The 16,986-nt window shown below is 38.8% G+C and overlaps 1 protein-coding gene across 3 annotated transcripts; it reads right to left on the minus strand.

Annotated features, from left to right (window-relative positions):
- Positions 1-324: 324 nt before the first annotated feature.
- LOC131609616 (mediator of RNA polymerase II transcription subunit 12-like) lies at positions 325-16,739 on the minus strand. Of its 3 annotated transcripts, none has more exons than XM_058881376.1 (14): positions 16,619-16,739; positions 15,501-15,643; positions 15,175-15,388; positions 14,380-14,454; positions 9,022-9,127; positions 8,779-8,847; positions 8,583-8,636; positions 8,316-8,423; positions 7,950-8,096; positions 7,521-7,868; positions 5,014-7,439; positions 1,999-4,563; positions 1,392-1,728; positions 325-1,248 (listed from the first exon to the last, which is right to left on the minus strand). In XM_058881376.1, exons 3-14 carry the CDS (start codon positions 15,297-15,299, stop codon positions 820-822), a joined length of 6,789 nt encoding a protein of 2,262 aa, XP_058737359.1. In that variant the 5' UTR covers positions 15,300-15,388; positions 15,501-15,643; positions 16,619-16,739; the 3' UTR covers positions 325-819. The 3 variants fall into 3 exon arrangements, with proteins under 3 accessions (XP_058737359.1, XP_058737360.1, XP_058737358.1); XM_058881377.1 differs by lacking the exon at positions 16,619-16,739 and adding an exon at positions 16,255-16,592 and having other exon boundaries at positions 5,014-7,400; XM_058881375.1 differs by lacking the exon at positions 16,619-16,739 and adding an exon at positions 16,255-16,592.
- Positions 16,740-16,986: the final 247 nt, after the last annotated feature.

Raw genomic sequence — 16,986 nt, forward strand, 5'->3', positions numbered from 1 at the left:
TATTTCCTTTTGGGTGTTATTCTCCCTTAGATGCACAAAGACTATATTTTGATAAAATCACATTCACTTTTTGAAAATCTTGTCCAAACACAACTATGTTTATTAGGTAAATTTCCTTTGATTTGACATGTTACAAAACATTATTCCAGATCCATTTTTATGAACTTACTTCCAAATTACACCTCATCACATCATTAAAAAGGTTATAATTGAATGATTATATAATACAGCTTATGATGTGCCAATGATGTGCCAGCGTATTTAAGCTGACATTATTCTCTATGGATTTGCAAGTAAATGATTGAATGTTGCTTTTCATGCAGATTCTCCTTATGAAAGCATGTATAATTTTGATAATGTGAATATACAAAAAAGAAAAAAATGGTTAGGTGCCTTCATGTGTGCATGTGACCTCCTAAATACAGCTCACACATAAAGACATGAATGAGAAAGAAACAGCTAAAAATCACTTGAGATATTTTACTCAAAATAAATTGAAAAGTGAAACAAGTCATCCTATATATACAACAGACCCTTGAACTGAGCAAGGAAATGCACAACTCCATATTGAGAGGGAGCGTGATCAACAGCTATCACCTTCACTTTCCTTTGCCAAAGAACCCGTCCTTTTCACATGTTACTCAAAATGATGTCCCCTCGACTTTCTTACAAGTTCAACACAAGGGCAAGCACAAAATGGCATCTTTTACGCCTTACGCTTTGGCCAATCATGCATCAAAAATAGATAATGAAACAACAAATACACCTGCTGAGGGGTTTGCTTTGAATACTCCAAAACCAATAAAAAAAACTTGTTAATCAACTATCCTCGTCCACAGCACCAACGTAAGTAAGGTCAGTCCTTCTCACCCTTACAGCCCCTTTAAGCCAGCTGGCGGCACGAATGTTAACAATGTCGCCACCTCCAACATTACTTGCAGAAGGGCAAGATCCAGCACCGTCCTCTAAAAGTGTCCAAGGGTCAAATTCGAAATCAATGTCCTGTTGTTTTGATTTCCCTGATGCTGCAGTCCTAGATAGTGGAGCTGGGCTCCTCTGAGGTGTAGCCAAACTGTTGGAGTTAAACCCGGAATTTTTAATGCTGGGTTGAAGAGATACAATGGAAGAATTTGGAACAGATGGTGGCTGACAAGAGAAAGACTGCCGCGAAGAGGGAGGGAGCACGGGCATTGCAGCTTGGATTCGCCACCGGATAGAGTCTGGCAGTTGCATGGAGTCTAAGTGATTCTGCATTAGACAATAGACCATCAGAAAGAAGGGAAAAAAAATCATATTAAACAAGGATAAAATGTTCGATGAAAGATCAAATTTAGTAGCTATATAAATCAATCAGAGAAACTAGAAGCTATTTATCGGCTAGAAAACCAAACCTGCAAAGTCTCCAACAACTCTCGATCAAATCCAGAAGAAACCTTTCGCGTCGGTTCATTAGTTGTCTTTGAAACAGGTTTCAACCCAAGCCAGCTTGGAGGATTACTACTCAACAAACCATGCAAAATCAACAACATTCGATCAAAAAGGCCCTCAACAGAAGAATCTACAAAAGCAGCACAAGCAACTTCTGAAGGTGACTCCACATCCCCTTTTGACAGAGAAGAGTGTGTGACATTAACCAAAACGTTTGCATCCTCAAGCACGATTCGACTACCAAGTAGTCGAAGAATTACAGAGGCAAGTGTGTGTCTCATGTTCCGCACAGAGGGCTCCCTGCAAAATTACATCTAGTTAAACTGTATCTACAGCCTAAATTGGATAAACTAATGTGGCCAGAAGTTAGTCAATTTACTGCACCAAATTTTATTCATGAAATAATTTTGAAATAAAAAATAGTAATGAGTAATCACATCATCAACACGTGCTCCAAGAAAAAACTCATATTATTTATCCAGATAAAATAGATAACTTTAATGGAAGAAGAAAATATTAAGACAAGGCCTAGCAAAGCCATTTGAAGAATAGCAAAATTGTCGTAATTACCCGTCTGTGTAAAGAATAGGAAGGAATCTTATGATTAACTGGATACGCAATGACATTGAGGCGCGTAGAGCTGAAGGAGAAGGTGGAGAAGAATCTGTGGAAGATGTTAGTCGTCTGGCTAATCCAGGGCTACCACCTTTTATAGCTTTGCGGGCATTTACTTTATTTGTCGGACTTTCAGTCACAGGCATACTTGCTGCTGACTTGCCTGGACCGCGAGTAACAGCGGCTATTTGTTGCTCAATATAACTTAATTGTTTGATCAAATCACTTGCGAATGAATAACGAGATTCATCGGAGCTTTGATCTATGCATGGAAGAATTAATTCAAGAAAAGCCCTCTCAGTCTCATGTAGCTGCTTAATGGCTGAGCCCTCCACTCCTTCAACAACTTCTCCTTCTTCAAGAGACAGAGAATCGACTTTCCTTTTATCCCTCATTGAAGTTATTAGATCAGTACATGGGCTAAACGAACCCCAGGGCTTTGAAAACTGAGGCTTAATGGATAATCCTTTGGTCTCTGCAATGTTAATTAGTCGTTGTCTAATGGTCTTTCGACCAAAGAGGACATCTAGACCTCCAAGGAACCATTTAGCCTGCAACAACATAGAATCCTCCAGCGACTTACCAAAAAGATGAACCAACTCCGAGAAAAGAGGTGCAGCATCAGGTCTAACAAGTAACCTTGTGAGAATTATTTGAATAAAATTGTTCTCATTCTCAGAAGCAGCAGTCTTCTCAGAACTCGGTGAAGACAACTTTATAGCATTAGTCAATGATATATCGTGTGTCTGCAGTTTTTCAATGAGAGCCAGTTCATTCAAAAGCAGCCTGAGTTCAACCCATTGCCAGTGGAATGTGGCGGGTTGCAGAGCCTCTAAAACATCTACAAGCTTTTCCTGCAGCTTAGACTCACTGTCAGTAAAATGAAGTTTAGATTCACTGTGCCCGGAAATCCGGCTTCCCCCATCCTTTGTATAAATAGACTCCGGCATCTTACAATCAACCATGGCATTTAAGAAAAGTCTAGCACGAAGTGGAACAAATGCAGTGGAATTTAAACGCATATCAGAGCCATTCAACTCTAGCAAGGTTGCAAATTCCAAATCACTCGTATCTGCAGCCATTAGATCATAAAGACCCTGAGAATCTCTTAAACATACATCTCGAAAAGGCAAATGTTTTAATGCATCATTTATGGCCATTGTTAGAGTCTGATAAAGTTGATTTGTATCTTCGCGTATGGCTACACTAGTGTTCATGATAAAAGGCCGCCACATGACAAAGGCAAATATTGAATAGGCAGGTGGAAAAACCAAACTTAGAGGAAGCATACGCTGCATTCTGGAAAGAGCTACAATGGATGGTTCACTCAAGAGATCCACAACTAAGCCTTCACAGATGGTTCTGCAGTTTCCAACAAGTAATCTAAACCAATGGAGATGTACTTCAACTGAACTGTCCATCTTAATAGCCCCAACTGAACGTGCATTTCCATTCGAATTGGATCTCGAGCTTCGTGCGTATTGAACTACATCCAGGCCCTCCTTTAACCTCAGAATGGTTACCATTCTCTCCAGGCTGGTAACACCGTATATAATTGCACCAACAATAAGTGCAGAAACAGAAGCAGCAATTTTTGTTGTTCTGGCGAGCACAATTTTACTGGAGCTATTTACATCATTTGGCGCAGTTGCACTAGTATCATAGGTTTCAGGTGACATTTGAAACTGATTTCTAGATGCTTTACTTGGAGCAAAAACTCCAGCAAGAGCATTAGAAGCTTCTGTTGCAAGAGCAATATCAAATACACGGCTCTGACGTTCTCCCAAGGCTTCCTTAAGCAAACACAAACATGTTATATGCATTCGCAGAATGCATTTAGCATAGTTCAATGAACTTGTTGCCAGTGATATGTTTGGATGATTATTGCCAGCGGAAAAATCGGGTAATTTTGCTAAAGATGGGCCAACGCTGCCAACAATAGCAGAAACAGCAGAGGTGACCAATGAGGGATCTCCTTCTTGAGCAGCACCACCAGTTTGCCTAATGCAATCCATCAGGCTTATAACTATTTGTTGAGCAATTTGATATCCATTATCCCATTTTTCTAAAGAAGGAACTTTTGGCGATCCAGCAGCAAAAAGCTTTCTGTCTTTTCCAAAAAGACAGTGAAACGCATCTTCCACATTACGATGTACAACATCTCTCATGCCTGAACCTACCCTGGACAGTAACCGACCACCACTTATCTTTTGACGGAAATAATCATCAGGGTCCTCTACTCCTGCAGGAACACCAAGGGGAAGCCCAAACTCTCCATCAACCAATCGTCCTCCAGAGTCAAGTTCAGAAGCAAGTCTCTTATCAAATGTGGTTTTGAAATTTTTCTCCCACTCAATGACACTGACCACATTGCTATATTTTTTCAACAGATAACGGGCAAAAGCAAGGGCACCTGAACCTGAAACCCGGCCATTAGATGTTATAATAGCTGCAGCCCGATGCATTACAGATGACAGAGCTTCAGGAATAAGATCTGATGTAGCAAGGATGTTCTCATACCTGCATCAAATTACAATGTTAGCCAAAGACAAGTAAAACAAATTCAATAATCCATTAAAAACAACTGCTAAACATTAGCATAAAAATGAAGAGTAAAGAACACTTGTAAAGCATTTTTCCAGTGATGAAAGATCATAAAAAGAAAAGAGGGGAATAACTTGGGAACTCATATAAAGTCATGACAAACTTAATGCCAACCACGCACTTATGAAACTACAAACTATCAACCGACCCTTATAAGTTATAACAGGACGGAATGATTCATGTTATCAACCATTAGAAAGAGATTTCTAGTTGGGCAAGCCTGAATAGTTAGGAGGCAAAGAAGCAAACGCTAACTGATTAGCAGGGAAAGTAAGAGGAAGGGCACGTTAACTTGTCAAAGAAACAAAATAGCATATTTTGGCTGAGACTTCCAATAAATCTACATAAACAAAGTTGAGTACAAACCTTCTCAGTGATGAGAGTAGAAAAGCCTCCCCAACATTACAAACTTGGTTATCCACATTCCTTGGCAACATTAAAATATTTCTTCCACTATGAACTGTAGAACTTGGGCTACTGCAAACCTTTGGTAGTAACCACAGGAGGAATTTGATAGCTGGTACTAAATCATCCGAGACATCCATCAGATAAAGTATAGCAGAAAGTTCATCTTCCCCAAGTTTCCACCTTATTGTACTTCTATCATCCACAGTGGTTATAGGCCTGCCAAACTGACCAACTTTACCAATACTTTTTTCAGTGTCTCCAATAAGCTGCCTAATTGAAGTCATCAGCCAAACTGTAATTTCCCTTTTATCAACAAATCGAAGACGCTTTAGTGCTTTTCCTGTTGAAACAATATCCTCACATTGACCAGTTCGGATTCCGTCAACAGACTTTGTCGTATCTCCATCCATAGCATTTCTATGGTGAGGGCAACTTACCTTATTTTCACACACATGACTTGTTGATGCCCCTTGGCTACCTTCGATTCTAGAAGCAGCCAGTTGAGCAAGACTTTGGGTTTTACGCACTGTCTTTTGCCGATTCTTAGCAACCGGCTTAGTTGTCTTAAGTGGTTGGTCAACTTTGAGAGGCTCTGGAGATTTCAGGCCCTTTTTCACCCACCATGTATCTTCATCCTGGGGTAAAACTGGAAACTGAGCTTGAACAAATGAACTTCTTTCCTCACTTAATTTTTGTTTCTTTGCTCTTTTACATTCTTCACATCCAGGTGTAGCCTCCATGAGATCAATCTTGCTGAGAAACTCAATAGGTCTTTTGACACTGCTTTGAGATTCACCCAATCCGGTAGTGCTCAAATTAGATAAACTGTTTGGCAACTGTAACAATACTGATATGGCTGTCTTCAGGTCTTCAACACTAGTGTCATCCTTCTTAACTTTACAAGATATTTTGTTTGAAGGAAGCTGATTGATTGATACTGTAGAAGATTCATCTTTTATTGAAAATGTAGAATTTCTTTGATTGATAGAAGAATTATTGGTACTGTCGACATTGTCATGGTTCTCATTAAAGGAACCACGAAGTATGAGGCGTCGCTCGTTCAAGTAAACATGCAAGGCTTCGATAAGCAGTGGTCCTTCAATAATCCCTGATTCTTCTAAAGCATGACGAATGAAGTTTCCAGGAAGCTGCTTCAGGATTCGAGAATGTCTCTTTTGTCTTTCTAGATCAACCATATTTCCACTTGTATCCATGATTCCACTCACTATCAGCTGACGTACATAAGCCAAAGGGTAAAAGATGCCTGCACGAATGAGTTCCACTATAAAGATATGCAAGCGCTTGAGGCCTTCTCCTTTACGCACCACATGCTGATCAATCCAGCAAACTATGATTTCATGTAGAGGACCCGGACTTTCAAATGCAACTGAACAGATACTCTGATTCATACTTTTTGAGCTAGATTTTATTTTGGATCCATTATTACAATTATTTTGCTGACCAGAACATTTTGCTAAATAACCGACTCCATGATTAGTGACTTCGTTCTTTTTCCTTGTTAAAGTATGCATATTCCTCAGCTTCATCTTTAAAAGTCTAACTGCTATATGCACTTGGGAAATATCTTTCTTGCCCGTGAGCTTTATTTCACAAGGAGGAGCAGTTCGAAAATTCCTAAAATCACATGTTGCCCATTCACAAAGGAAAAACACTGAATAAATAAGTGATGTATTTACATTCACAAACCACTTCAAGGATAACTTTAAGCAAGGGCTAACTTTTGCAACCCAACCGTCAGAAGTAGGTCTATCATATAGATCTTCAAAAAGAAATTTGTATGCTCCATGTATATCACCAAGTACAAGAGATTTATCCAAAGCTTGTGCAGCTTTCGCGAGACAATGCTCTGGACAGCCTGGGCTTACAGCCTTTGTGAGATTTTCTGAATGTTTTTGTATGCTCGAAATAACACGGTCAAATGCCAGAGACTCGTATCGGGCATCAAGGCCTTTACTTTTAAATATACACACAACATCTTCTGAACTAGTTTTTATCTTTTCTGCAGCTTCAATTGCTTTTGGTACAAAATTGCCATCATTAATTGCATGTGAAACTACAGAGGATGGCAAGGGAAAACAATCTAAAGCAACAAAAGTCTCTGGAACTGCAACTATTAAATACCGAAGCATCTCAATAAGAGCAGAAGTCGTATATGCCCTCCGAGAATTATCTACTAGATCTGACCCACCTGGAGCAGGATCACGAATAATACGAAGAGCTAGGCCAGCAAGAGTGCGTACATATGTTTGAGACAGAACGACAATTTCTAAAAAGCCATATACAATAGGCAAAAGCAGCTGCCAAATTTCAAGCAATTGCTTTTCCTGAAAGAAGCCGGAGATTGAAAAATCAAAACCTGAAGTCTGGAGGATTAGAATCAGTAAAATACATAAAATTATCAGTTTTAGTTTTATGAGCACATAAAACTAGTTTTATGCAATTACCTGTAGTTGATGTAAAACCCAGTCAATGACCAGAGAAGGAAGAACCAGTCCTTCAGCATGATGCCACTGCAGAAGCCGAACAACAAACCACCATCTAAAATGTAAAGATGGTTCCTCGCCATTAGAAACAGGTAATAACCGGTTACTTCTGTTCTTAAGTGACGTTGTATAGGGCATTTGGGGTGATCGATCTCGATTATGAAGAGTTGAATGAGAAGTATTTTTGGAGAAAAAATCATCCAGAAGAGTTTGCAAGTACTCAATAATATCTTTGGTCCAAAGGTCAGAACAAGACAGCTGTGTTTTGTCATTAGTCCCAGAAGGAAAACTGGCAGAACCAGGACGAACCTGCAAATTCAAACAAAATTTACCTTCAAATATTGGAAAGGAGCGCATTTAGGTAAATTATATAATATTTTGCATGCTTACCAAATTGAGGTAAGTAACCTTCACAAACCAGGTTGCCCTTGGCAAAGGAACATTGTTCCTAATAAGAATCTCCAAAACTGATTTCCTTCGATATTGAGGAACAAGATCGGCCAAAGAACGTAGTCGCTTGTGCTGTTGAGATAAACCCTGTAAAAACAAATTGAGCTTATAAAAATAATAGAGGCGAAAACATAACCAAGAACATAAGCGCTATTGGGTAAGATTTACGAAAGTATTCAAGGATTTAACATGAGCATCAACCTTGACAACAAAATATAAACCAATCATCATAATATTCTGACAAACAAATAACAAGGAAAGCAATGTATATGGAAAGTTGCAGAAAGAATAAAGCAGAATTAATACCTCAATCCATTTCTTCCGGAAGTCTTCAGAACACGGCCTTTGTTCAGGGAAAACACCAGGTTTTGAAAGTTGTGATTCTGAAAGAGCCACTCCATAGACTTGACCAGCCTGTCAAAGTAAGTACTATCATGTAGGTGAAATACCTTAATAACAAAATAGCATAGGAAGCACTCTCTAATCTCAAAATATAAATAAAACATAAAGGTGTGCATATCTTAGAGGCAGACGTAATGTTCGACCAAGATAATAAAAATAATCAGTCATCACCTTCCGCTTCTGAACGCGAGATTCATTGATGGCCCTTAATCGTTTTCTAATGGCCTGGAGAGAAGATGAAAGACACAGTTAACCTACAAAGACATGCAATGAATACAAAAACCAAATGTAGAGAATTTGCACTAAATTCACGGCATAACTATAGAAAAAAGAGAGCATAAATCTCTCAAAAAGACAATTGAGTCACCTCTTTGCAATTAAGGACAGTTGTCTTGTTAAAATGAGGAATCTGGGTCAGCAATATTTCTCTGGCTTCCTGAAGACAGATGAAGTAATAACATGATATAAACAGCTAACAGTCAGCTCGTAAGGAATAACTGATTGATTTTTAATGAATCGTCTAGGAAAACCAATCAAGAATATATGCTGTATGTATCGCCATTTTACATCATCTATTTGATATAAACACAAATAAAATTTAATGATGTACCTCAAGCCCCTCAACTGTGTCTCTATATCCAGATTGCAAATATTCTTTGGTGAGAGTCTCCTCATTGCAATTTGGTGTTTGAGGGTTAAAGTCCGGCGGCCCAAGCCTGAGATTAGATGGAAGTATCTATAATTACAACTTATACAACTATATAATAATAAGGAAATATATCAAAAGTAAATACTGCAAAGTTCGTATTATGACCACCCTTATTAGAGTTATATCTTAGAATATGAATAATCAGCACTATAGAATAATTAAGACCAGCCTTAATTTAATAGAATAAGAAAAGTCTTCCTTAATTGTAGAGCTTGAATGATTCAACTCTTGAATGTTCATCTCCTCTTGTATAAATAGAGCATAATGCTCCTTTCCATTTCAGCAATAACAGAATCTGTTTCTCTCTTTTCTCTTTTAGCTTTTTCTCTCTTCTCTCTCATATCTCACTCTAATATGGTATCATAGAGCTTCGGTTCTATCCATGGCAGCGATTCCAGTAACTACAGCTCCGGCCACCCCAACATCTATGTCCTTCCAACTCAAAATCACAGAAAAACTTGATGAGAAGAATTTCCTACTTTGGCGCCAACAAGTAGATCCTTTCGTTAACGCGAACAATCTTCAAAACTACCTTTACCTTCGTGACATACCGAATCGATACCTGACTGATGAAGATCGTGCCGCTGCTCGTGAGAACCCTGCGTATCGCACCTGGATTACGCAAGATCAGTGGCTTATGACGTGGCTTCAATCCACGCTTTCACCTTCAATTCTTTCACGTGTTCTTGGATGCGTTCATTCCTACGAGCTCTGGGAACGTATTCTTGCGCATTTTCAAAAGCTTACACGTGCGAAAGCAAGACAACTACGAGCGGAACTCAGATCTACAACACTTGAAGACAAATCTGTTGGTGATTATCTGGTTCGCATCAAAGCTCTTGTTGACGCGCTTGCTTCAGTAGGAGATCCAGTTCCAGATCAGCAACACATTGATGTGATTCTTGAAGGTCTTCCTCAAGACTTTGCCTCTGTTATTTCAGTTATTGAAAGCAAGTTTGATTCAGTAGAACTTGAAGAAGTTGAAGCTCTTCTTCTTGCTCATGAGATGAGATTCAACAAGTATAAGAAACACTCACAAATGGAGGTGGCTGCCTCAGTGAATCTCACTCAAGCCAATTCTCAACCTGAAAATGATAACTCGAATAACAAGAACAATGAACAAGCTGTGAATTCAACCTTTAATCCAACCTATTCAAGAGGAGGCCGTGCAGCTGGCCGTGGTGGTGGACGCGGCCGTGGGAGAGGTAGGTTCAGCAACATTCAATGTCAAGTTTGCTTCAAATATGGTCATCTTGCTGCTAACTGCTATCATAGGTTCAATCAACAATTTCAACCTAACATACCTGCTGATTTTCAAACAATGAACCTACAAAATTTCTATCCGTATCAACCAATTGGTGGACCTCAGTTTGCTCAGCCCATGGTTAACACTCGGTCACGCCCAAGCTATCAACCAAGACTTGCCCCTCTCCCTGTTCCTCAGTCACATATCACTCCCAATGCTATGATTGCTAACACAACTTCAGTTCCAAGCAGTGCCTGGTTCCCAGACTCAGGAGCTTCTTATCATGTTACCAATGCCTCTCAAAACATACAGCAAACCACACCTTTTGAAGGTCCTGATCAGATCTTCATTGGTAACGGTCAAGGTTTGCACATTCACTCTTCAGGCTCTTCTTATTTTCCTTCTCATTCTAAACCTAACACTCCATTAGCTCTTCATAATTTACTGCTTGTTCCTTCTATTACAAAGAACCTGATAAGTGTCAGCAAATTCTGTCTTGATAATAGAGTTTTCTTTGAGTTTCATGCTGATATGTGCTATGTCAAATCTCAGGCTACCAATGAAATTCTGCTCCAAGGTCGTGTAGGAAGTGATGGCCTGTACCAATTTTCCCATCTTCAGCTTCTTAAGTCTCCTTCAACAAGTCAAGTCTCATGTCTCACCTTAGACTCTAATGCTCATGTTTCAAGATCTGATTCCAGCACTAGTGATAGGGTTTCAGTTTCTAATCAAAATGTATCAGCTAATAACTCATATAATTCTCAACATACTTGGCATTTACGCCTTGGTCATCCAAATTCTAATACTATGAGACTTGTTTTAGCTCAATGTAATATTCCTTATTCTAATAAAGCTGAATCTATCTTTTGTTCTGCCTGCTGTATGGGAAAGGCACATAGGCTGCACTCCCCTCAGTCACAAACTCAATATCACTCTCCTCTTGAATTAATTTTCAGTGACCTATGGGGTCCTGCCCCAGTCAAATCCTCCCAAAACTTTACCTACTACATCACCTTTGTTGATGCATACACCAGATTTACTTGGATCTATTTGCTCAAAAATAAATCTGAAGCCTTAACTATCTTTAAACAATTCAAAGTCATGGCTGAATTACAATTTGGATTTCCTATTAAATCTGTCCAAACTGATTGGGGTGGTGAATTTCGCCCATTTACAAAGTTTCTTTCTGATCTTGGCATTATTCATCGCCTAGTTTGCCCTCACACTCATCACCAAAATGGTGTAGTGGAGAGGAAGCATAGACACGTTGTTGATCTTGGTTTAACCCTCTTGAGTCATGCCTCTTTACCTCTCAAATTTTGGGATCATGCCTTTTTAACCGCTGTCTACCTAATAAATAGGTTACCAACCATGTCTCTCAATCAACATATACCATATGCTGTCCTTTTCAATCAAAATCCTGACTATAAATTCCTTAAAGTCTTTGGGTGTGCTTGTTTTCCTCTCCTTCGCCCATACAACTCTCAAAAATTTGACTTTAGATCCCACGAGTGCCTTTTTCTAGGGTACTCTACAGCTCACAAAGGTTACAAATGTCTCTCTCCAAGTGGTAGAATATTCATCTCTAAAGATGTTCTTTTCAACGAGTCCAAATTTCCTTACAATGATCTTTTTTCCTCTAATGTTTCTCTCCCCTCATCAACCATTCCATCCTCCTCCTCATCTAAAGTAACCCTTAACACACAAGCTCTCCCTCGTGTTTTTCCCGTTCCTACTGCTTCCACTACCTCACACTCCTCTTCTTCTTCTCAATCCAATTCCAGCCCCACACCTACTGCCTCTGGGTCAGCAACCCCTATAACACAAACAGCCAGCACTAATCCTACTCCTTCACCCTCTTCAAATGCCAACAATCAGCCTACTACTACCACTTCACTATCCTCCTCCTCTATTTATGCTCCTAGGGATCCTAACCTTCAGCCTCTCCCCACCAATACTCATCCTATGACTACTAGAACTAAATCTGGTGTACCCTTACCTCGTCTAAATCCTTCCATTTTTCTTGTCAATTCTGAGCCTAAGAGTGTTAAAACTGCTCTCCAAGATCCTAAGTGGTTTGCTGCTATGCAAGAGGAGTATGGTGCCTTGATAAGGAACAACACTTGGTCTTTGGTACCACTGCCTGCTAACAGGAAAGCAATAGGCTGCAAGTGGGTTTTTCGTGTAAAGGAAAATGCTGATGGGACAGTAAATAAGTACAAAGCTAGGCTTGTTGCTAAGGGGTTCCATCAAGTCCATGGATTTGACTTTAATGAAACTTTCTCCCCTGTTATTAAACCGGTCACAATTAGAATTATTTTGACTCTTGCTCTAACTTACAATTGGCCTTTGCAGCAGTTGGACATAAACAATGCCTTTTTGAATGGCATTCTTGAAGAGGAGGTCTATATGATGCAACCCCCTGGATTTACTGCCCCTAATTCATCTCTGGTTTGTCACTTGCACAAGGCCTTGTATGGCCTAAAACAAGCCCCGAGGCAATGGTTTGAAAGACTCAAAACCACTCTTTTATCCTTTGGCTTTCTAAACAGCAAGTGTGATACTTCACTTTTCATCTACAAGCATCACAATGCTGTCATTTATATGCTGGTTTATGTTGATGATATAATCATCACAGGAAACTCCCCTCCTCTCATCAAGCAAGTTACTCAACAATTAAATCATGTGTTTGCTCTCAAACAACTTGGTGACTTGGATTATTTTCTGGGCCTTGAGGTGAAGAAATTGTCCAATGGAAATCTCCTTCTCACTCAATCTAAGTACCTAAGGGACTTGCTAATCAAAACTAATATGGAGAATTCCAATCCAGTTGCTACTCCTATGGCATCCTCCACCAAACTCATCAAAACAGGGTCTGCTGCCTTGTCTGATGCCTCCCACTACCGGTCCATTGTAGGGGCCCTGCAGTATGCAACAATTACACGGCCAGAAATCTGCTATGCTGTTAACAAAGTATGTCAATTCATGGCACACCCCTTGGAGTCCCATTGGCTAGCTGTCAAGCGTATTCTGCGCTACCTAAAAGGAACTATCACCTCTGGTTTATTGTTCACTCCTGCCTCCACTGTTCCGTTCTCTCTGCAAGCCTATTGTGATGCTGACTGGGCTGCTGACCCAGATGATAGAAGATCCACCTCTGGGTCAGCTGTGTACTTAGGCCCTAATTTGATCTCTTGGTGGTCCAAAAAGCAAACTGTTGTTGCTCGTTCTAGTGCTGAGGCAGAGTATCGCAGCTTGGCTCACACCACAGCTGAAGTTTTATGGGTTCAAACTTTGCTAGCTGAACTAAAAATTCCCTTGACAACTCCAACCATCTATTGTGACAACCAGAGCACAGTTGCTATGGCTCATAACCCTGTTCTTCATGCAAGAACAAAGCATATGGAAATTGACCTCTTTTTTGTAAGAGAAAAGGTGATTAATAAGTCTCTCACTGTCTGCCACATTCCTGGTGTTGACCAGAAGGCTGACATCCTCACCAAGCCTCTCTCATGTTCAAGATTTATGGAGCTCAGCAGCAAGCTCAACCTGTCTGCCTCAAGTCAGCCTTTGCAGCCACCTTGAGCTTGTGGGGGAGTATTAGAGTTATATCTTAGAATATGAATAATCAGCACTATAGAATAATTAAGACCAGCCTTAATTTAATAGAATAAGAAAAGTCTTCCTTAATTGTAGAGCTTGAATGATTCAACTCTTGAATGTTCATCTCCTCTTGTATAAATAGAGCATAATGCTCCTTTCCATTTCAGCAATAACAGAATCTGTTTCTCTCTTTTCTCTTTTAGCTTTTTCTCTCTTCTCTCTCATATCTCACTCTAATAACCCTAATAATGTAGAATAACAAGATATAAAAGAAAATACCAACAAACAATGGCATCCCACCAGTGTATCAGCAAATCTTTTGACATTAACAGCATACATACAATTTACTCCAGAAAAATTTAGGATGCCTATTGTTTGTGGACTAACAAAAGTTTACAAGGATGAAATACCTAGAGTTCAGGTGCTCTTTATCACACTTCAACTTGTACAGGTTAAATGGTGGTAGTGGTGGTTGTGGTTGTCGCCTGAAATCACAAAACCAGTAAGTTGCAAGTGACTAACAGCATCAGATAACTGATTTAGCATAACAATACAGTACACGCACACGGACCATTTTATTACAGAGTATCAAATTAAACGAACTCTTCAAAACTAAAAGATAATTAATTCAGAGAGATCTCTATGACATAAGATAATTAATTCAACCGGAAATATTTGCAAAATTCAGCATAATTAAACATTGAATTTCAGGAAGGAAAATCCCATATGTGCTACCATTTTCTTCACTTATTAATTAACAAATCTGGGAGGATAAATACTTGAACTATTCCTACAAATTATAGTGAACAATTTCTAGTTAAAAAACTAAGGCACTCTATTGAAAAAATAACAGAACCGAAGATGAAAATAAGTTTGATACTTAACCATTATACAGAACCAACATAATTCAAGAAATATACAGCGTTCCATCCAGCAATAGATACTTGAACAATAAAATACAGTATTATGATTACTCAAGAAAAATGAAACATCTCTGTAGTAGCTTTCAAGGTTCAGAATGACATCAAGTAAAGAAGATTAATCACTATTGCAAGTTAATAGCTGACACAGAAGCATGAGAAGCTGGATCACAATTCACAACCACAACAATTCAGAATAGGCAGTACCTTATCGCACGTGGAACATTCGCATTCAAAATTTAATATGATTTTCTAAAAGGACAGGGTCAGTAGAATGTATCTTACCTTGAACTTACAGGAAAGTTGGTTGGCAAGGAAGATGAATCAATTCTTCCAATGTCCCTAGCCGATGGCCCAATTGAATTGTTATTAACTGCACTAGTGCAGCCGCCAGCATGATACCTTTGCATTTCTCCCCAACTATAACCGGCATACTGCCCTCAGCATCAAGCCACTACAAGTAGCAGTGCTAGCTAAACTGCTTCGTTGAAAATATCATCTGTGACATTTTCAATCAAGGCAGATAAGAAGCTAAAAACACAATAAAAAACTGTAGCAGAGGGAATTAAAAAAAGGCACATAAAATGTAACAATTACAGCAAATGACCTACTTGCCAAATCTATGCCTCATTGAACTGCCTTCAGCTTCCAAAAAAAAGCACTGATATCCTAATGCCCCAGAAACTATATACCGTGATCTTGAGACCCGATTTGTGGGCCCCAAATGTGAAATGCAGAGCGCTACTACTCTGACCTGAATCACAGAAAGAGTGACAATTTTTTTATAAATAAAAGTTCAAACAAAATCACCCTAAGAAGAATCATCAAGAAACACCAAGTTTGCATTAGAAGAGAACAACTCAGAGGCAATGTGCATGTTCTAACAAATAAAATAAAAAATATACTCTAGTCTAAATACTAATAGTGTACTTGAAATACAAGGAATACAAAATATTCTGAAGAGTGGAAAATAAAAGAAAATGAGATCCCAAACTCTTGTCCGCGCTGAATTCACTTTAAATACAAATGCATATTTCCCAATCAACTAACACAAACATGATCCCACCAATTACACAAGTGAATAAAACTACGGATATTGAAACAGAATTTAACCATAGCAATTGGTAACATTCCATTAGAATTAAAATGTTACCACAGGACGAAGTTCAACAATAACCCGGGGAAAAAAAAGGCAGCTACAACTATATGAAATGCCATTCAAAGGTTTGTGGCAATCATTTTAGAGTGACAAGAATCGTATCTTCAAGTCTTGAACCATATGCATGATACATTGTAATAGAAATGATGTTATTTGCAGCTAAAATGGCAGCAAAATGAAAGGGGCAAAAGTTAGAGACAACCCACCAGCTGAATCGTTGAAAGATCTCAACTTTATCACCAAATCCAATCTAAAATCTACAAAACCAAATCTAATGCAACAAAAAAGGCTTCGGAATTCGAGCTCCTAAGCGCGATCCAAAAGCTAGGGTTTTTTTTCAGGGACGAAATTCAGATCACTATTTTCCTATTCCCCCAGCTTCGGAACTGGAGCAAATCGTATAGTTGAAAATTGGGGAAATTGAAGCGCACACAAAACTAGGGTTTTTGATTGAGACAATTTCCGAAGAACAGAAAAAAATGATTTTTCGCTAAAATAAATATATAAAAAATAATGGGAAAAATTTAATGGATATTGATGATTTAGAAAGGGAAAGTTTTGAGGGCATACCTGGAAAGAAAAATTTGCAACTTTGACAGAAAAAAATGTGTAAGAAAATAGGAGAAGAGGGTTCTTTCCTTGGGGTGCTACGAGGGCTTTGACCTTTTTCTTTTCTTTATTTTATTTTGGTAGTGATGAAGATTACTTTGTTATTTATTTTAGAGTATAAAATTACAAATTTTTTTATTTATTTTATATTAAACTTTATTTGAAAATTTTATCTTTCCTATAATGAGATTGTTAGATTGTCAATAACAACGCGTTATATTGCTCGAGTATAAGGTGTAAAGATCAAAGATTGTTGCATTTCGTCTGGATGCACTAAAAGATAAGCATGGGGTTTCACATTTTTGTGAAAGAGTGTGGGTGAAGAAGTG

Source organism: Vicia villosa, linkage group LG6, assembly GCF_029867415.1.
Source record: "Vicia villosa cultivar HV-30 ecotype Madison, WI linkage group LG6, Vvil1.0, whole genome shotgun sequence".
NCBI lineage: Eukaryota > Viridiplantae > Streptophyta > Magnoliopsida > Fabales > Fabaceae > Vicia > Vicia villosa.

Bases quoted from the DNA above. Each gene is read 5' to 3' on its own strand.
- LOC131609616 (XM_058881376.1), bottom strand. From the start codon at position 15,299: ATGCAAAGGTATCATGCTGGCGGCTGCACTAGTGCAGTTAATAACAAT. The intron at 8,637-8,778 runs GTGACTCAATTG...TCTTCTCTCCAG, and splicing joins CTGTCCTTAATTGCAAAGAG to GCCATTAGAAAACGATTAAG. The intron at 1,249-1,391 runs GTTTGGTTTTCT...TGTCTAATGCAG, and splicing joins AGTTGTTGGAGACTTTGCAG to AATCACTTAGACTCCATGCA.